This window comes from Sinocyclocheilus grahami, unplaced genomic scaffold (assembly GCF_001515645.1).
Source record: "Sinocyclocheilus grahami isolate Dianchi unplaced genomic scaffold, SAMN03320097.WGS_v1.1 scaffold19.1, whole genome shotgun sequence".
Lineage (NCBI taxonomy): Eukaryota > Metazoa > Chordata > Actinopteri > Cypriniformes > Cyprinidae > Sinocyclocheilus > Sinocyclocheilus grahami.
This window is the reverse complement of record NW_015505198.1, coordinates 1434416-1457164: the sequence shown is the minus strand read 5'-3', so window position 1 is coordinate 1457164 and position 22749 is coordinate 1434416. Positions and strand designations below refer to the sequence as shown.

General features: G+C 32.6%; 1 protein-coding gene across 1 annotated transcript in view; it reads left to right on the top strand.

Annotated features, from left to right (window-relative positions):
- The window catches only part of LOC107555297 (suppression of tumorigenicity 18 protein-like), a 30014-nt gene extending 15019 nt beyond the window's left edge, over nt 1–14995 (top strand). Inside the window, exons 9-18 of the mRNA XM_016238053.1 lie at nt 596–792; nt 4454–4699; nt 6888–6994; nt 7145–7207; nt 7320–7388; nt 10929–11150; nt 11906–11994; nt 12196–12299; nt 12487–12630; nt 14776–14995. Of these exons, the coding sequence (XP_016093539.1) occupies nt 596–792; nt 4454–4699; nt 6888–6994; nt 7145–7207; nt 7320–7388; nt 10929–11150; nt 11906–11994; nt 12196–12299; nt 12487–12630; nt 14776–14916 (1382 nt within the window). The 3' untranslated portion in view covers nt 14917–14995. The remainder of the gene's footprint in view (nt 1–595; nt 793–4453; nt 4700–6887; nt 6995–7144; nt 7208–7319; nt 7389–10928; nt 11151–11905; nt 11995–12195; nt 12300–12486; nt 12631–14775) is intronic.
- Nucleotides 14996–22749: the final 7754 nt, after the last annotated feature.

Here is a 22749-nt window from a genome sequence, read left to right as displayed (position 1 = left end):
ATATATATAATAAAATATTTTATTATATATATATATATATGACATTATAATTATATAAAACATTATTATATATAATTAATATAAAATGTAAATATATAAGTAATACATACTATATAATGTATATATATAATGTTACATTTTCTTATGAATTTAATTACATAATGTATGAAATACATAATTAATTTATTATTCATATTTACTCATACATTATTCAAATTATACATGTATATGATAAATTAATCTATAAAACCTATAATAAAAATTGTAATGTATATAAATAATATTAATAATAATGATTTTATTTATAGAGAGAGAGTGTATAACTAATTGTTAAAATACAGTGTAGTAAGCCATTTGTAGATAAATTGAATAATAACATATATATATATGTGTGTGTGTGTGTAACTGAATGATAAATACAAATATGTAATAATATTGCTTATTAATGATACATTCAGTATAATACTTTTTAAACCTTCCTTCTACATAGATGTGAGTTTGTAGTTCCTCTCTGCATAATATGATCAGTTACGATCTCACCCTCTCTCTCTCAATTCCCCTTTTTCTGAGTACTAACTATTCCCACCGTTTCCAGCCGCTCAGTTCCCCTGTTTTCTGGGTTCTGGTGGTCATATGATCATGGCCGGAGACAACAGACCCAGTCGACATAAAGCCCAAAGCAACGCCCTCCAGTCCAACATCGCATCCGCAGCCATCCTCAACCTCTCAACCCGTTGCCGAGACAACGGCGAGGCCCTGCCCCCCAGCCGGCCCCTGGCATCATCCACAAAGGTAATCAAATTAGACCACTCAGAAAAAGGTATTTAATGTGGTCATTCTGAAACAACTGTGATTTGTGTATGAAAAAGAGGAGTAACATCAAAAGACACTTTTTGGCACAGAGAACTGTGTTTCCTCTGGTGGCACAACAACAAGAGAGTGGGAGATTTTTTTCTTTTACCCACACTGGCCCTAAAGCTTTAATGTACACAAAGGAGAATTTGTGTAATCACATCAAAAAGAGTTGGGAGGAATACAATCATAGCTTCCTTCTCTATGACAATTATAAGGCTTTTTGTAAAACATGTGGCCGTGCATTTGATTTCTGCTTGTGCTAATGGTAATGTTGGGTCTTTCTCTTGTTTGCAGGAGAGAGTGTGTTTTTGGGGGGGTTTTTTCAGTGCAGATGGTCGAAGACATTTTGCTAAGTAATATATTATCCTAGATAAGCTCACACAGATCCTTTGGCGTTGATCTCTAACAGACGATCTATGAGAAGTTGGATTAAATCAATTGGTTGGGGGATTAATAGACATCACTCTTTTATTTCAATTAAATAAGGAAAGTCTACACAGGCCCTCATATCATGTATGTTACAGTGTGAAAATTGATATGTGATGTTATGATAGAGTTGTGTTCTTTTATTTAAGCTTTGTTTTTAATAGAAATTGATACGCAAATATTGATATAAGTAAAGATGGAAAACATGAACATATAGACATATATGCAAATAGTGAAAGCGTGTTCGAGTCCAGCTTACGACATTTCCTGTATTTTTCTTTTCTCACAGACAAACGTGGAATAATGCCAACAAAGTGAGCTATTATAATCATAAATATGAAGTTTTCTGGCTTTATGCATTCCTGAAACTATACAACCTTGTAATTCAAAATAAGCACTTGAAATTTAATGCAATTTAATCAAAATGCATAATAAAATTTAATTTAAAAAAAACATAATAAAAACAATACAGGATCCTAATGCTGTGTATTTTAGTAATAATTAGAAAAATAACACAGTTTGATCCATTCAGTTTGATGCCTACGATGTACAGTATATTTTTTATATATCCAGCCTCTTTTTTAATAGAAAAACAAACTGTTGATAAACATATATTAATAAAAATGCAAAGAAAAAAAAAGAACTATCAAAAATTAATTAAAAAGCATGCCGGAGTCATGGCTCCTTTTCCAGTCAGAAGTTGTAAAGTGGCACAAAAAAAAAGAGCTATTAAATATAAATATGATATTTTATTTATTAAGAACATTTACATAGAAATATATTTACATTATATATTTACGTTATATTTACATTAAATATATATTTACGTATATGCATATTGTGTAATTTAATGTAATTAATGTGAATTAATAATGTGAATAATGTAAACTTTTCTTATGTGCTAACATAATTAAAACAACAAAAATGTATTAAAAAGCACGCTGGAGTCATGGCCTAGTGATTAGTGCATAAGGGCAAAGCAAGTTCAAATCCTGCGTGCAACATTTTCTGTATTATTTCTTCTTTTCTCTCAGAAAGAAAATGGAAAAGTGCCAATAAATTGTGCTATTAAATATTAAATCTAAATATAATATATAATTTTATATATATATATATATATATATATATATACACACACACACTTGTGAAAAATAATGTAATTAATGTGATTTAACTTTCTTATATTATGCTAAAATAATAAAAACAGAAAACAGCAATCCTAATACTGTAGATTTTAGTCAAATTTAGAAACATCCAGTTTGGCGGCTTCAATCAAAGCAGGTCTTCCTCTTAGACACGGAGAGTTAAAACTGAGAGAAACTCGCAGAAGTATGGCGTGAAACGCTTCACACACCTACACAGCACACAGGCCGTTCATAGTCCCAGCACTCAGTGGGCAGAGAGCAGGTATACTGTACAAACTGAGCGGATGAATAAAACAGTGTTAGCTGATCTGTCATCTGCTGATGTCTGCGTCGAAATGTCTTTATGCATGTTAAGTATCTCGATTTCCCTGTTTGTGCCAAGTCGCTTGTTTTTTTTCTAAGAATACGGCTTATCGTCTTGCAGCGTTTCATGGAAGTGTGGGAGAAAGATGTCACCTCACTTGTTTCTGAGGCTGGAGAGAATGTCATCAGACGAGAAAAACTCACATACTGCACAGGGATGAACTCAATAGGTGCGCTGTCGGTCGCTTCTAGCTGGTTTGAGAGAGAGCCACATTTGGTTTGCAATCTGAATTATCACGATTAGTTCCTGATAAGCTCACCTTTGTATGCTACCGTGTGAAATATGTGTGTGGAATAATTGGTGCGTCACGTTTTAAGCAGTTAACGAGTTGCAAAAATTATGATATTAAGCAACACAGAGCTTTTAAACGCACTATTAATGATTGTGACCTAAAACCACTTTGGCTGAGATTCACAAACTACCTTTCACTGAGAAAAAAAAGGACGAAAACGGAATAAATATATAACTCCAATCCATATGTCCATTAAGTAGAAAACCTATACATATCTAATAGAAAGTGACATTATTAATAATCTGAAAATAAGATATAACATATAATATAATATTCAAACTAGTGCTGGGCAATGATTAATCGCGATTAATCGCATCCAAAATAAAACTTTATATATAAAGACACACACATACAGCATATATTTTGAAAATATTTACATGTATATATTTATTTAATTTATATTATATATAAATATATGTAATATATAAACAACATATTTTTCTTAAATGTATACATGCATGTGTGTGTGTGTGTGTGTGTGTGTGTGTGTATATTTATATATACATAATAAATATACACAGTAGTACACACACATATATATTATGTACATAAAAACTTTTATTTTGGATGCGATTAATCGCGATTAATCATTGCCCAGCACTAATTCAAATACGTAATTTACTTGGTAGAACTTTTTAAAAATGTTTTTAAATAAGTCTCGTATGCTCAAAAATACAATAAAAACAAAAATATTGTGAAAAAATATTGCAAATTACAAAACTTATTTTCTATTTGAATACATTTAATTTTTAAATTTATTTCTGTGATTCAAAGCTGAATTTTCAGCATCATTACTCCAGTCTTCAGTGTCTCATGATCTTTCAGAAATCATTCTAATATGCGGATTTGCTGCTCAAGAAACATTTCTTATTATCAATGTTAAAAACAGTTTTTTTATGGAAATAGTTTTTTTTCAGGATTCTTTGATGAACAGAAAGTTCAAAAGAACAATGTATTTGAAATATAAATATTTTGTAACATTATAAATATCTTTATTGTCACTTATGATAAATTTGATGCATTCTTGCTGAATAAAAGTATGAATTTTCCTGAAAAAAAGGTATGCAATGCAAATATTGCAAGTTTGGCTGGTTAGAAAAGTAAAAGCGCACCACACTGCAACAAAACCACATGTTTTGAGGCATCATTTATGTCTGTAACACAAATAAGGTTGGATGAGCTGTTCACAGAATTGTAATATTCACAGGTAGGGGTTTGTTCAAGTCTCTAACCCTAACTATGAGCAATAGTAGTGTGATGTTCAAGGTTTTGGCTCAGAAAACAAGTTCGAAACACTGTTTTCTATGGGAAAAGTGCTCTGGTTATCAAAGGTTGGGTATCAACAAGACGCTCTGTTTCTTTATCATTCAGGACTCTCTGATAGAGGTAGACGAGAATGGAACGCTGGATTTAAGTATGAAGAAAAAGAGAGAAAAGGCGAGGGACTGTTCCGTGATGCCGGCGTTAGGAGACGCTCTTTTCATCCCACCTGAACCTTCTCTAGCCAAAGCGGCGGGTCTCCAGATCTCACCGGCCATCTACCGTGTCCTCTACGAACAGGACGCCTGGGACACGCCGCTGAACTACAGCAAAACACCTGCACAGCAAGACAAAGAGGTGAGACAGAGGCAGATATTTACACTACCATTCAACGGTTTGGCTCGGTGAGGTTTTTCTTACAGGCTCTTACGCTCACCGTAGCTGCATTTATTTGATAAAAATACAGTAGAAACAGTAAAATTGTAAAATATTTTTTACAATTTAAAATAACTGTTTTCTATTTGAATGTAATTTAAAATTAGTGCTGTCAAACGATTAATCGTGATTAATCGCATTCAAAATGAAAGTTTTTGTTTACGTGTGTATATGTGTGTGTACTGTGTATATTTATTATGTATATATAAATACACACACATTAATGTATATATTTAAGAAAAATATGTTGTATTTGTATATTAAATACATTTATATATAATATAAATTATATAAATATATACATGTAAATATTTTCAAAATATATACTGTATGTGTATTTATGTATACATAATAAATATACACAGTACACACACATATACTACATAAGCAAAAACTTTTATTTTGAATGCGATTAATCGTGATTAATTGTTTGACAGCACTATTTAAAATGTAATTTATTCTTGTGATGCAAAGCTGAATTTTCAGCATCATTACTCCAGTCTTCAGAGAAATCATTCTAACGTGCTGATTTGCTGCTCAAGAAACATTTCTTATTATTATCCATGTTGAAAACAGTGAACAAAAAAAGCTGCTTTATATATTTTTTGGAAACCAAAATACATTTCTTTTTATGAGTCTTTGATAAATCAATGATAAATTTGGAAATAGAATTGTTTTGAAACATAATAAATGTCTCTATTGTCAATTTTGATCAGTTTAACGCATCCTTATTGAACAAAAATAATAATTAAAAACTTGAACTGTATGTAGTATGCAAAACTCTAATAAAATTGGGTGGAAAATGTATAATGTCTAATTATAATAATGTCCTGAGGAAATACATCCAGTGTCTAAATGCTCTTTGACTTTGTTGTATGCTACATTAGGAACATATTCCACTTAAAGGAACACTCCACTATTTTTGAAAGTAGGCTCATTTTCCAACTCCCCTAGAGTTAAAGAGTTGAGTTTTACCGTTTTCAAATCCATTCAGCCGATCTCCGGGTCTGGCGGTAGCACGTTTAGCTGTAGCTTAGCATAGATCATTGAATCTGATTAGACCATTAGCATCTCGCTCAAAAATGACCAAAGAGTTTCTATATTTTTCCTATTTAAAACTTGACTCTTCTGTAGTTACATCGTGTACTAAGACCGACGGAAAATTATGATATAATGATATTACGCAGCGCCTGAAAATAGTCGCTCCCTGTGCAAGCAGTTGGTCACGTTGGTTATGTTGACGGAAGTTAGCCTATTTTCAGGCACTGCGTAATATCATTGCGCCTGCTGCACCCATGGTACGGCAGCAAAGTTCCTTGATTATTACGCCGGAATGAGAGTATAGTTCCTAGCCATATCGGCCTAGAAAATAGCAACTTTTCATTTTCCGTCGGTCTTAGTACATGATGTAACTACAGAAGAGTCCAGTTTTAAATAGGAAAAATATAGAAACTCTTTGGTCATTTTTGAGCGAGATGCTAACGGTCTAATCAGATTCAATGATCTATGCTAAGCTACAGCTAAAAGTGCTACCGCCAGACCCGGAGATCGGCTGAATGGATTCGAAAACGGTAAAACTCAACTGTTTAACTCTAGGGGAGTTGGAAAATGAGCCTATTTTCAAAAATAGTGGAGTGTTCCTTTAAAACCCTTATGTTTCTATTTCTTCATCTAAATGATCTGGTTCAGTCAGCCACGACCTTAGGCGCACTGTCTCTTGCGATGTGCTGCTATGACACTAAAATTGAAAAGAAATTGCAGAAGAATGTTCCTGAAAAGCCGACAATTTTTCATTCTCTTTAGAGTCAAAGAACAAACCCAGACAGTTGTATGTTTGTCTGGTTCTCCCTCTGACATCTGGTGCTCAAAGATACTTACCTTATAAAAAAAGTAAGTAAATCCAAAGGTTTTATGCCCATCATAAATACTACGAGGGATTATATTGGAGTTTAAATGGATATCTGTTTTACTAAGTATACTTAAGCAGCATCAGACCTCTCACAGACTGTTAGTGCACGTGTGCTCACAGAATGGCATTTGTTTAAGTGACCGTCATGTCTTTTCTTGGAAAATCGCACAATGTTTTGACCTTCTGTCCTTTGTCTTGTAGATGGATCAGCTGGAGAAGGCGTCTCTCGAGGATAAAGCATACAATGGGGATGCAAGCATGGCAAAAAATAAGATGCTCATAAGAGACAACAAGAAAGAGCTGATGAGGTAATAACATTACTTGAACCGCTGTTTTGGGGTTTCTGTTTCTGTGAGCATGATAAAGACCCTGTTAATAATTAGAGCATGTATAGTAGATCAAGAAATCATAGGCTGTGTGCATCTGGTCATTATTCTGGTCTTTTTTTCTCTTTGCAGTTGTCCGACACCAGGTTGTGATGGTAGTGGTCATGTGACAGGAAATTATGCGTCACATAGAAGGTAAAAAGCCCTGCATGTTTTTCCCCATCTTTATTTTTCAAGCAGCAAAATAACCTTGAAAAAATATACATAATATCTCCATTGTTTTTGTTTTGTTTTTTCATTTTTGTAGTGTATCTGGTTGCCCACTGGCTGACAAGACCCTGAAATCACTAATGGCTGCTAATTCGCAAGAGCTCAGGTAAGAATCAGCTAAAGTTTCAATCCAATAAAAATAAGAAATTATTTTAAAATGACATAGAATTAATGTGTAGAAATAATGTAAATGTATGTATTTTATAAATTATTATAAGTAATAACTATAATAATAATTGTACTATAATTATAAATATTTATTATTATTGTTGTTACTGTTATTATTGTCGTTGTTTTTATTTATAATGCATTTTATTTATTAAAATATTTAATAAATTATTATGACCTAAACATTTTAGTTGAATTAAATTTTTTTATATATATTTTAAAAATTAAAAATGTTTTTTTTAATCATTTCAGTTTGTAAATATGAAAATTTATTATTTTTTATTATTATTATTATTATTATTATTATTATTATATCAATTTATTAAAACTGTTTATGTACATACATGTGTACTTACATATAAATATATACATCTACATATATATACTGTATATATATATATATATATATATATATATAAATAGGAAAAAAAGTCTAATTTTTTGTGGTGAGAATTATTAGATCATTTTAAAAACTATTATAAAATGAATTTCAAATTAAATTGAATTAAACTAGCATACCATAGGTTTAAATGCATCAAACGTCTGTATCTTTATAAAAATGGTGCTTTGTTAATAATATATCTAAAACTGTTAGAAATATTTTACATTAAAAAAAAAATTTCACTGTATCCCACAATTTTTCTCATAACATTAATGGAAAAAAATTTTTGGAATTAATTTTTTGAAATTTGTAAAAAAAAATAAATAAATAAAAAAAGACTTAATATATGTGCTATAAAATAATTTTAAATGAAAATCAAAATTTCATTTTCATATAAAGAATGCATATAACTTTTTGATTTTTTAAAATCAAAACAACTTGTGCATCTAGCCTTTAAAACAATTATTTTCACAGTAAAACACATAAAAAAAAATGTTGTTTTAGGGAATACTGTATGCCAGAAAGCTAGATGAAAAATCATTATATAAATCCATATTTATTTTTTGTTTTAATAAAAATAGAAGGATAGTTTATGTTCGTAGCACTGCATTTCCTAGAAAAAACATTCAAAAATATCATCCTTTTAATTCAGGGAACTCTTTCCTCGTTTTCCCGTAAGATCTCATTTAATTACAATAACGCAGCAGTTTGCTCTTTAAAAACATAATACTATGGAGGACAAAAAAACTTAATTGAATTGATTCCAGCCTTAAATCCGAAGTCTGACCCAGAGTGACAGGGCTTTCCTATTTTTGCATCTGGGCTAGTATTTCATTTTTAATTACTAATGCAAAGACGAGAGCTTAGGAATTAGACGGTAGCAGGTCCATACACACTAAAGGAGGAACAGAGAGGCAGAGAAATGGACGGTACAGCTGTAATGTCGCTAGATTATTGTAAATTGGCGGCCATATGGTCCATCTCTGTTGTCCCGCGGTCAGGAACGCCATTCCCGGAGCCGAACGTGATGGAGTCGTAATGTTGTCTTGTTTTAGTCAGCGTATTAGAGCCAAAACTGCCATAACAACCTTTCCCATACAGGCCCACAGACAAGCTATTTGTACTATCCCAGATAACCTCTCACCTCTTCCAATATGGGCTATCAGGGAAAGGGTCAGCCACCTCCAAATCATGTGCTTTTTCCCCCCTGTGGAGGACGCGCAACAATTATGTGCAATTTATGTCATTCCATTACTGACCTAGGGGGAAAGTGAGCAGCAAAATAAATTGGCCAACTCCTCAGCACTCTAGTCTTCAACTTGGTAGGGCTTATGTTTTCCATCGGCGGCACGTTAACCTCCCTACCCGTAATTATTTACTGGAGTGTGTTTCAGACGAAGTCCGCCTGTGAATTATTCCTTCCCTTTTTTCTGCTTTGAATACATTTTTAATCAGCATTTCACAGGATTAATCTTCTTAATGGTATTTGAAAAGTCTTCCAACTCGGCAAATTGGGGGTGGGGGTGTTTACGGACTCGTGTAATGACAAATGCGTCGCGGCGGCGGTGTGGGCCCTCGGAAGTTTTAGCCATCAAATTATCGAGTGAATGTATACGGGCTCGTTTGTGTTTACGTTGTAAGCTCAAATAAGAGATTATCTTTGGCAATCACTGTTACTCTGTTGAGTTTAGGACAACAAAAGAGGGCTGCGCGGGGGGTTTCATTTAAGCAGGTCGAGGGGTCGGGTCACATCTGTGTGGGTTTTGGCATGGTGACCCAGAAATCTATACCAAACAACCTTTGTGATGCAGATTATGACCTAGTTCCCCCCAACTAGTATTGTTTTAGTATCGCTGATATAGTGTTATAGGGTTTTTTTTTAATTAGATTTTATTTTTAAATTTAAAATTTTTATTTAATAATGTATATATATATATATATAGAGAGAGAGAGAGAAAACAAAAACTACAAAAAATTTGAAAAATCCACAACAAAAACACTACTATTTCAACCAACATTAAATAAAAACTCAAAATATAAAATTATAAGCACAAGGTTTTAGTGATTTTGTTTTGAGTTTTTGTCACTTTTCATAGTCATTACATACATACACATACATATGTGACCCTGGACCACAAAACCAGTCATAAGGGTCAATTTTTTGAAATTGAGATTTATATATCATCTGAATAAATAAGCTTTCCATTGATTTATGGTTAGTTATGACAATATTTGGCCGAGATACAACTATTTGAAAATCTGGAATCTGAGGGTGCAAAAAAAAACTAAATATTGATAAAATCGCCTTTAAAGTTGTCCAAATGAAGTTCTTAGCAATGCATATTACTAATCAAAATTTAAGTTTTGATATATTTACGGTAGGAAATTTACAAAATATCTTTATGGAACATGATCTTTACTTAATATCCTAATGATTTTTGGCATAAAAGAAAAATCAATAATTTTGACCCATACAGTGTATTGTTGGCTATTGCTACAAATATACCCCAGCGACTAAAGACTGCTTTTGTGCTCCAGGGTCACATATGCCTATATCCATTTTATTCCTTTTTTATTTTTGTTTTAGTTTTCATTTAGTTAAACTAGATTAAAATGTTTAAAATGTTTCCTCAGTAGCTAGCTGAATTAAACAATTTTTTATATATTTTATTTTATTTCAGTTAATGTTTTTTTGATGGTTTTATTTTTATTTCCAGTTTTAGTTATATAAGCTATAATAACCTTAAAGTTCTGAAATCTACTGTATATATGTGCACTGCATAAATTAGGTCGCTAGTAATATAACTGCTTTAATTATTTACTGTTTATTATTAGTTTTTAAGTACCAAAAACATATTTTGCTGTATATTTCACATTTTTCTCATGAAATGAATAGGAAAAACAATATTTAGTTAGATGTTGATGATCCTACTTTCACTGATCATTTGTTGGGGAAAAAAAGTCTTAATTTATGTACTATGTTCATTGACAGTGAAAATATCTTTACCAGGATGCACATAATCTTCAGTGAAATCCGAGTGCATTGTTTTGTTGTTAATGCGATCGTAAGTATATATTTCCCTTCTCGTGCATCAGGTGCCCGGTGGCAGGCTGTGACGGTCAGGGCCACGTGTCGGGTAAATACACGTCTCATCGCAGCGCAGGAAGTTGCCCGATCGCCACCAAGCTGCAGAAGGAGAGCTCTGTGAACGGATCTGCCTTTTCCTGGAAGCTCTGTAAACAGGAGCTTCCGCACTGCCCTCTGCCCGGCTGCAACGGCTTGGGTCACGCCAACAACGTCTTTATCACACACAGGAGGTGAGGAAACTATACGATAACCTGGAACTTCAGTTCTGATGTTAAACCTAGTATCTACTGTATAATGAGACCTCTTGACCCGACCTGAACACATTCACTGTGAACTTTCTGAGTTGTACATTTATATGATATTATCTTATATTACATTGAAATGTGATATACTTTAAATAAAATTCTAGTATATTATATATAATGTAATAACACTATACATTATATAATATAAAAATTTTCACATAAATATATGAAACGAATATTAAAATACACAAATATATACATGTTGACTTCAGAAATACGATGATAAAAGTATTTATGATTCAAAATATGCATTTTGTTCTGTAAATATATATACACACAATACAGAACTCACTATATTATTATTCCAATAAATTTCCAATATTATTACTATTATTTCCAATCAAGCTAACATATGTGGATTATTAATGTTGTGTATTTTTTCACATAAATATTCAACTACACAAATATATACAGGTTGACTTCAGAAATAAGTAAAAATAGCAGTATTCATTATGCAAAATGTGTATTTTCTTCTGAAATTAATATATATCTCGAGTTTATTCATTTTTGACCACCATTACAGTATCCAATAATGTTATTATCTGTAAATGTAAACATTCTGTGAATGTTGCTGATTACGGTCATATATTATACTTATGATCTGAAACTAGATTATAATTTGTGTAGTTAAAAAAAGAAAAATTCTAAATCTGTAGATTTTGTGTTTTGTCCCTTGACAGTTTGTCAGGATGTCCACTAAACGCCCAGAGTATCAAGAAGAAACTCTCCGATGAGGAGATGATGACCATCAAACTCAAAACCAGCAGCGGTGAGTAATTCAAGCGCTTAAAAACGATAAAAGAGCATAAAATGAAGCTAAATGCTGAATGTTTGACACACTAATTTTATCATTGTAGTGTGCGATAAGAAGCAGAAGAAGAAGAAACATAAAGAGCTTCAAAAGTTACTGCAGCTTTCTCAAGCACTATAGTTGAGATTAACATTGCCTGGCTTGTCTTCTGTCAATCAGGTTTCGAAAACAGTGAAGACATGCAGCACTTGGATCACGAAATAAAGGAGCTAAATGAATCCAATCTGAAGATAGAAGCAGACATGATGCAGCTCCAGACTCAGGTAAATAACATGATCTTTTGATTTAGTTATTTAGTCATTTAGCAGACGCTTTTATCCAAAGCGACTTACAAATGAGGACAATAAAAGCAGTCATATCATATAATGATATGCATTCATTTGACCTTACACGCTGAGCATTGTGGGTAACGTAGTTTCAGAGCTGAAGTTTTTCCCTGTTTTAAAACAGATTTCATCTATGGAGTGCAACCTCAAGACTATCGAGGAGGAGAATAAAATAATCGAGCAGCACAACGACAGTCTGTTGAAGGAGTTAGCGCATCTCAGTCAAGCACTTATCAACAGTCTCACAGATATCCAGCTGCCGCAGATGGTGAGACGAACCTCAGGCTGGAACATTTACACCGACCGACACGCTCTGATTAACATGTAAAACATAACCTGATCTCTGTCAACAAATGTTATTACACAGTTTTTGATCAGTGTATAAAGTCACTTACAAAAATCAATGGTCACGGTAACTAACTATACTGTAAAAAAATACGGTTTGCAAGTAACATAATAATTTAGAAATATGCCATTAAGGTTTCTGCAGGTTTTATGAAGGCCAAGTTAAGACTTTTCAAATATGTGTTTAAGACGAAGTAAAGAAAATGATAGTTTTCTTACCTTATTGAGATATATTTGTTATTGTCTTAAGAATAAAATCACTTAAATGTATTCAATTTCTCAGAAAACAAGACTTCAACTATCTTCACATTGCAATTCAAGTAAATGTAACAAGACAGTATGTATGCATTTATTCATTTATTTAGTGCAGTGCATGCAACATTACATTTAATATAATAGAACTTTGTGTTCTGATTAAGACCTTTTTAAGGCTTTTATTTGTGGTTGACCCACAAAAACCCTGTGTTAATATTAGTTAACTACATTACCATAAACTAACAATATAAAATGATTCTAAAGCAGTTAATGTTAATTTCAAAATGTACAAAATGAAAAGATGATAGCGATAACAAAGATGAATAAATACTGTATCAAATGCTCATTGTTAATGTTAGTTAATGCATTAACTAAAATAATATTAAAAAGATATTTAATATGGCCAAATCCAATTGAATCAATTTTATCAGCTATAAATATTTCCTTAAGGAACCAGCTGCACATTTTATATTTTACAGTGAATTTTCTAAGAAAGTACCATAGCTACTACAGTAAAACTGTGGAAACTTGGTATTAGCCACTGCTGTCATTATTACAAGACAATTTAATAGCCACACGAGTTGTTTGCAGGCTAATTTAATTTAATATGATGTAATAAATACATAATATATTCAAAGAAATGAAGGATACGGGTTTATATAATATTAAAACAAAATGGGAAATTGAATTAGATAATAAAATAACAGAAGGAGATTGAAAACAAAGTTTAAAAGAAAATGTAAGAACTACGCAATCTCCATATTGGCAAGAGTATGCTTGGAATATCAATATGCGATATTTTATAACACCAGAAATATCTTCCAAATATAATCATTTCTTTTCAGCATGTTGGAGAAGCTGCGGTGAACTTAAAGCCCATTATACTCATATATTTTATACTTGCAAAATAAAAATAAAACACGTGGACAGAAGTAATTCAGGTAATAGAAGACATTTTTAAGAAATCAAATATAATAAAGGTACAAAATAGAGTTTTGGGTATAGGACCTACGCTACTTAGTAAAGATGAGTTATATTTATTTAGAATACTGAGAATTACAGCTTTTAAAACAATAACATAATTTTGGAGAAGGCAAGAATCCGCCGTTTTAAATGATTGGTTAGATTTAACTCTATGGAGAGGATAACACATGAAATTAAGAGTAAAAGTATACATTTTGAAAAGATATGGGCACCTTCAAAATCAAAGTATACATTATAAAATAAAGGAATTCATATACTAATTACCTCTATATAATTCTACATCCCTTTTAATTGATTCATGAATTATTTTTATTTAATTCATATTATAATGAATTCGTCTTAATATGATTTGAATTGCTTATTAGGAATTAGGTGTCATTATAAGAGTTTGATATGAATATGTGGATTTTTTTCATATGAAAAAGTGTTTTGGTTATTGTTCTAATTATTATTTTTTTTCTTTATGCATTGGTGATAGGTATTATCACAAGAGAGAAAAAAAAGTGAGGGAAAAGAAAGTAGAAGGAAAAATGAGGAATAATAATTGGTAAAAAAAAATATGATGTCTTTAAAGGAAATTTGTATAACTGTTTTAAATGTGCTTGAACTGAAAGACAAAGTATTCAAAAAAATGTAATATGATAATTTACAGGAATTCATTTAATATGATTTTACTGTTGCAACAACAACTGTAGTTATTGTGGTATTTTAAGGTAAAATATCAATTCAAATTGTGCATGCATGTTTGTAAGGGATGAATGCATTTTAAAGACATTATGAAACATGCATTTTAGAGTTACTGAATTTATTGTTCTTTAATGTGTTTCAGGGTCCAATAAACGAACAGAACTTCGAAGCCTACGTGAACACGTTGACGGATATGTACAACAATTCAGAGCAGGAGTATTCACCCGAATGCAAAGCCTTACTGGACAGCATCAGACAGGCCATCAAGGGCATTCACATATAAGGCCAAACTCTCGTTCACAACCCTTTGATTGTCCGCAGAGGGCTGGCTTTGTCATCTGTGCAAGATATGTCTCGTTTAAAACAACTCCATTCCATGACAAATTCATTGCACTGAAAATTACCAGCCACATTTTTACAGCTCAGTGTTCCTTTTAGTGAGATTTGACCTCCTTTTGCACTTATTTATTTCCTATGGTTTGCGTGACTTTATTCCGTATTGTTCTTTTGTGTGTTATTATATCATTCCTACTATTCATCGGTACTATTTATCTCACAGTAATCTTATTTATTTATTGCTATCATTTTTGCTGCAACTCCAAAAATGCAAGGCCAATCTTACATAGTGAATTTTAGTTTGCATTTGTTGTACAATAACTGGGAGTTTTAGTCCTTCAAAATATATCATGATGACTTTTTCTTCACTACTGATGTCAAATGTTAGAATAGCCCACTTGCGCCACCTGTTGGTGAGCAGCTGTTATTGGTCTATTAGAGCCGTACTGTATGCATCACTGACTTATTTTTTTAATGTAGTTAATGTACCCCACTGAAATGACATCATTTGTTTTCATGCATAAATTCTAACAAGTGAGCAAAAAGACAAATATTTTATCCGATTAACTCTCCAAACGACTGTACAGTGAGCAAAAATCAAATCATCCACATATACACACACACACACACACACACAAAATGATTTCCGTTTCTGTTCATATGAACTGCCTTTGGTGTGCACATCCGTGTGTGCATATATGTGCCTAAATGTAAATGAGTACATGGAATATGATATGTTTTGTGGTAGAGCAGTATTATGTGAATGGTGATTCATTTTATTCTGCAGTATATTTATTTTCTGAATGAAAAGCCTCTAAACTCGGTTTACCTTTGTTTATACGCCATTTTAAGTACGTAACGATATTCTTGTAAAAAAAGTGTTTTATGATCAGGCGCAATACGGTTTTTATTCTTTTCTGTGAGACTGAACTCCTCAACCTTTGGCTTCTTTTGTGCGACAAGCGGTGGGCTCTCAAATAGGTTTTATGGATGATATTTTCTCAAAGCACTTTGTGTCTTTAAGCCACTAAAATAGAAAAAAATGGCAATTTACAGCAAAAGAACGGCAATAGAGTAATCTTTCCATTTTGACTGGATCTGTACCACTTGATTTTGTGTTTAAATGCACGGCCGAGGTCACCTTATTGCTGTGTTACGATCACAAATGGCCTCGTCGCAGCACTTTTAAAGCTTTCTCTAACACTAAACGTACCCTTTTGCACTTTTATTCTGTTATTTAGTGTTTATTTTGACAAATAATTAATGCAGGTTAATTAGCACACTGAAGGAGTTTAACCTTAGTTTTACGTTGTCCATTGATAATGTCAAAAATTGTGTTTTTGCAGGTCATGCAGATGGAATAAAACACTATTATCTGACCAAATGTGCATAATGAATTGTATTCTCAATAAAACCGAATCTTTTTTTTTTGTTGTTGTTGTTGATGAAATCCTAAATTACTGTATAATTCATGATTAATTCTGTTTCAGTTATTTGTAATTCCTAATTTTTAATTTATAAACCACAGATTGTTTGCTCAGGAAGTTTTGTGAGGAATATTTATTTTTCCTTTTTGTATTTGATGTTTTGTAATGTGATATGACTTTTTTTTGTGTAAAAGAAAAAAATAGTATAATACACAGTACTGTAAATGATTTTGTTCATTTTTGTTTTTAAAAATATGTTTTTTGTTTTTTCAGTTCGAGTAGTTTGTATATCAGGATTTCCTTACACTTTTAAAATTTCATAAGCAGTACTGCGCTGTGTTGTACAGTTTGTGTATGGTAGAAATAAACTATTGAAATGATCTGCATAGCACTCATTGTACAGTTGCTCATATTAAAGTCCTATAAAAATAATATCATTTATATTAAAGCTCATATACAAATATTTACTAGATATAGATCTATATGAAGAGTGCATTTGAGAGAGATATATATATATTTTAACTTGGTTTACTATATATATTTTAGGTTCAAATTTTCATAAATATACATACTTTTTGGTGGTTTCACATGGTCACTACATTTTTTTCTTCTCTAGTTCATTTTAAATACTCTTTTGATGTAAAAAAAAAAAATTTTTTTAAATGATAAACATTCCATATAGTCTTTATAGTATTTAATTAATAAAACTGCAAAAAAATTGTCTTGAATCTTCATGAAATCATAGGGAAGCATTTTTCCTCACAGAAGTTATAAATTATACAATTTGCAAATCAATTTGACAGCGTAACATTTAAAACGTTTTTGACAACTAATTTACTGTCACTTTTTCACTCTGCTCATTTTCAGTGCTCTTGCTATGTGAAAAAAAATCATTTTTGAAAGTATAAATATTCCAACAAGTCTCATATTTATTCATAAAACTGCACAAATATACTGTAGAAATTGCAAAAATGTCTGAAAAGGTTGAATCTCCATGAAATGTAGCTCCTCACATAAGTTTATTGTTAATGGCGTTCCAATTACATCAACGCTCAAACCCAAATCCAAAATGTATTATTTTTGGAAATCAAATTTGAGCATAGCACTTTAAATTGTGCTCTCTGGACATGTTCTGGGCCTAGGGAACATTATAAGATTTTCAAAAACTATTTTCATATTTACCAGCAGATAGCGTATGAATGCAACTTTGCGGTACAAATGGTTTCAGGCCTTGGTTCCCGAAAAAAGTGCTACAAAAAAAACTACAGGCGCTGATTTCAGTTTTAGCAACTGCAAGAACAAATAAACAATATATAACATTATATAACATAACATCCAATATAACATCTTCAGCAGTTTGACTGGTTACATCACTACACAATGAGGTATTTTCCTCCTCAGGCCCCTCACGTGACCCTACAGCACTGATGAAATCTGCGCCGTGTAAACATGGTGTTCGGTTTGTTACCCTTTGTAATTATCTTTTGATCATTATCAGAGTAATTTATCCTTGCCTGTGATGAGTTGATGATGATTCAAATTACATCTAATTACCTGAACCGTGGCTCAGCTTTCCTGTTACACGTCACAAACCCAACAATTATTAAACGCGTGCACAGCATACAGGTGTATGTTTGAGTTCTGTTGATTCACCTGAATCTCTCAGTGGGATATGCTAACATGCCACGCTCAGAAATCTCATGAAAATCAGAGAAAAAGCAGAGCTGCTCCTGGCCTGGGTTTGGTCTTGGGTCTTTGACCCACTGTGTCAGTGACTTTCTGCAGCCACCCCAGGCCTCTCAATACTAGCTGTCCTCACTAGCATATACTGCCTAGGAATGAGCTGCACTTTATTTAACTACGTTTTAAAGGTATTAATACTCATGCAGATGACAAATGTAAATAAGCTGCTGTATGCATCAAAATGAGCTGGGTGCACAATTTTTAGTACGTGCTTTGACATAAAGTGGTCTTCTCATCTTATCTGAGTTCATCCTTAGGTCTATCTGATCTTAACCACTGATTTACATACATGGGGGACATACCAGAAAATTCTCTTGCTGTAATATAAAGTAGATTATAACTACAGACGAACTCCAATTCAAATCTTTCTCCTAAAAGATCAAAAATGTTTAAATGAACATAAAAACTTTTGTATAAAGCCAAACTTGAGTTAATATAATGAACTATTATGTGTGTATGTGTATTTATACATACACCCAGACATAGTAGTTTATTATGTTAAATATATGATATTTAATTATTATATATTTTTTATTGTTGCCTATTTAATATATCAAATGCAAGAATAAAATTTGTTTTAATATAATAAATTATTATTTAATACAATAAATGATGACATGTATATAATAAATAGCTATGAATATCTGCACTTTAAAAAAAACTAAATAAAAACGTGTGTTTGTGTGTTTATTGATTTATTTTTGTTTGCTTTTATACACATTTATTATATATTATATTTATTATTTATGTATTATATTAACTTATGTATATATATATATATAAATGCTATTTAATGTAATAAATTATTATTTAATACAATAAATTATTAAATTACATTGTATATTACATTATGTTATGACTATCTGTTATATACACACATAATAGTTTATTATAACATACAATCATATATTTTTTAAACAAATTATTATTTAGTACAATAAATTATTTATATTTATTGGACTAAATAATAGTCATATTTATCCTCAAACTAAATAAACTCGTGCTTGCTTACACACAACCCATTAAATTAAAATATAAGCAAATAGTTTTATAAAGAGTCTGCATCTAATTCCATCTGTCTTTTTTGATCTACATATGCATTCTAGGAGGGAAAAGTGTGCTATACATTTTGGGGCTAAAGGGGAGTTTTATATGACCCTCTGTTGCTTTGAGATCATTTTACCCAGAATGTACGGTGGCCGAGAGAGCTCAACGCGAATGCAAATAGAAGAAACACCTGCAAATTAAGAAAACAACTTCATCAATTTGACAACACACACGCTGCAAATGCTCACAACACAACACAATAATTCTTTATTTGTTTGTGTTGTGAGCATTTGCAGCACCTGCTGTCAAACTGATGAAGATGTTTGCTTGATTTGCTGGTGCTTTTTCTATTTGCAAGTGTTTTCTGAAGTTGCAGCGCGTTGAGCTCTCTCGGCCACCGTAATAATTCCATTGGATGAGAGTGCTGTTACATATGTTCTATGTTGTAGAGTTATTTTTAGGAACTTGGTACCGTGTATGAACATTATGGCCTGATGTATGTTGAAAAAACGTATTATGCAGTCAATCCTGTAGGAGCATCGTCCTCTATCATTGAAACTTAATGTCCAGATGTATAAATGGGCACTTACTCATTTTAAACTGGTTTCAAAATGCTAATTTCCCAGTAGAGTTGGACTAAGTGGATCTTACAGGGCCATGATGGGTCAACAGGGTAGAGTGGCCTATGGGAAAATAAAAAGATGTCATCGTGGTGAGTAAATACTGTTTTCCAGTCCGGCTGAGAGCACTGACATATGACAAACGTTACCAACAGAACTGTTAACCAGGCTTACATTTATGCCAGACAGCAGTATGCTTGTATTCAGACTGATTTAGCATGCAGTGATCCACCTTTTTCTTCAACGCGGAAGTAAGCTATGGGTGAGACTTCCGGTTCATTAGCCGCTATAGGTACATAACGAGGAGAATAATACCGTGCAGTAAACGGTAAAACTGTTTGCACTACTGTTAGAAAACACTCTCTGTCTTTTGATGCCGTACCCTTCCTTTCTGTCTCTTTCTCTCTCCTTCTCTGAATCACCCCTCCTCTATCTGTTCTCTCTCTCTCTTGTATGGTGTTTGAATGTCTCTTACTCAATATTCAAGGTAAAGGAGTTTGTGCTGATTTATAAGGGGGGTTCAGCCTCTTGCCAGGAAGTCTATTCCTTATATGGATATGTTTTTCTGTATATGTGGCAATTTTATACAAAACACATGTTCTTGGGAAAAACATCCTGTATGGGTATGTCCCCCTATCCTCATTGGTTAAGAGGGTGAAAACTCCCCTCGACATGCCTATATAAGATCTGTATTTCTGTGAATAAATTGAAGTATTTGAGAATACATTTGAATGTGTGTTTTCTTACTTCCCGGCCGTATTTATTTACACTTGGAGAGACTGAGAAGATTTCACGGTGGCAAAGAGATATCGAGGGACCAAATTGTTATTTATTAACAGCTTGTTAAGTGCAAATCTACGGAGCCTCTGTACAAATCAGCATGGTACACATTATGTTATCATTACTAACTTGTTTAATATTCAGTCCACATGCACGAAGTGTAAAACGAGAAGGTCTATTAAAAGGTTTGCTGTGCCAGGTCAAACACAATGCCTCCGTCTTCCTGGTTTTCTCAGACCTGCAGCGTTTAAATGTCATCTAACAGCATGGGTTTCTTTAGAAACCGAATAACTAGAGTTTTTTTTCAGGCTCTCTCAGCTTATTTTCATCTGAATTACAGACGATAGTTCAGAAATTCATAGGCGTTATATCCAGATGCTGCAAGTTTGCTAATACTTGTAAGAAAAATAATAACAATAGCAGTACAACAACTGTCTCTGAAGCTTTATTTCATAACAACTTCCTTTTTCGAGCTTTTAAAATAATTTGCTTTACGCTTTTTGTTCATTACACGACACGCATCATAACAAAGGCCAGATGCACCGGGAGTTTCTGCTCATAAATATTTTAAATGTCACGTGTTATTGCGTAACCTTGTTGTTAATTAGATCTGTAGAGTTATTTTATTAATATATGCATGCAAGTCCTGCTTGAGAGATTATGGCGGATCTAAACATGCGAAACGCTTATATTTTCTCTCTCGCTGCTGCTTTGATATTGATTATAGCTACTACCACATCTGATCGTCTCAGGCATACTGTATAGATTTAATGCGCTCTAACTCAGTTTTGTTTTAACGCAGTGCGGATGTGTGTAGTGTTTTAGAAGTGCGTCGTGAACTATAGAGCTGTACGCGTTTGGACCATAGACTGTATAAAAACATGGACGCAGTGTCCGTGACGTCACCCGTAGGTTTCCTAAGCGTGTTTGGAGCCTAAAGTGGGCGGAGCCGGCCGTCGCCATCTTGGCAGCGCGTCACTCCCGGATAATCGAAAATGGGCAAAGAGGCGGGAGCTGGTTGCTGAAGCCACGCCCACCTAGTGGTTTCAGCAGCGGCAATCCACCTGTCACTCAAGTGGCCACGCCCTTAATTTATGCAGAACTTTAAGGCTTAATATCATTTAAACCAGGGCTGGACTGGGACAAAAAATCGGCCCTGACATTTTTTTGGTCCAGGCGGCCCATCACCACTTATATAGTATATATATATATTCTATACTATACCAGTCAAAAGTTTTTGAACAGTAAGATTTTTTTATGTTTTTTAAAGAATTCTCTTCTGCTCACCAAGCCTGCATTTATTTGATCCAAAATACAGCAAACGCAGTAATATAGGGAAATATTTTTACTATTTAAAATAACTGTTTCTATTTGAATATATTTCAAAATGTAATTTATTCCTGCGATTTCAATGCTGAATTTTTAGCATCATTACTCCAGTCACATGATCCTTCACAAATCATTCAAATATTTTGATTTGCTGCTCAAAAAACATTTATTATTATTATTATTATGTTGAAAACAGCTGAGTAGAATTTTTCAGGTTTATTTAATTAATAGAAAGTTCAGAAGAACAGCATTTATCTGAAATATAATTTTTTTTGGTAACATTATAAATGTCTTTATCGTCACTTTTGATCAATTTAAAGCATCCTTGCTAAATAAAAGTATTAATTTCTATAATTTCCCCAAAAAATAAAAATAAAATAAAAATACTGACTCCAAGCTTTTGAATGGTATATGTATAATGTTACAAAAGCTTTTTATTTCATATGAATGCTGATCTTTGGATCTCTCTATTTGATCTTTCTTACTGTTCCAAAAATTTTGACAGGTAGTGTATGTATGTAGCCTATATATCACACTCATATCACAGCTTGTTTTGGATAAGAATAAAACGTCAGGTCCGACAATATCGTGTCTTTTTTTATTTAAATCTAGCTTTATTCGCATTGGCCCATGGAAACCTCTATGAACACACTTGACTTGGCTAAAAATATCGCGTGGGACGAATTTACGTTTTATTAAAAAGTGTTTACGCATACACTCATGGCGCGCAGCCGCGCACACACATTAGGATACGTTAGATGCCTGCCTCCGCTGCGAGTCCCTATCAAGCACTTTACCAATTCAACTACTCTCTTCTTCTCCTCCTGCCTTGCT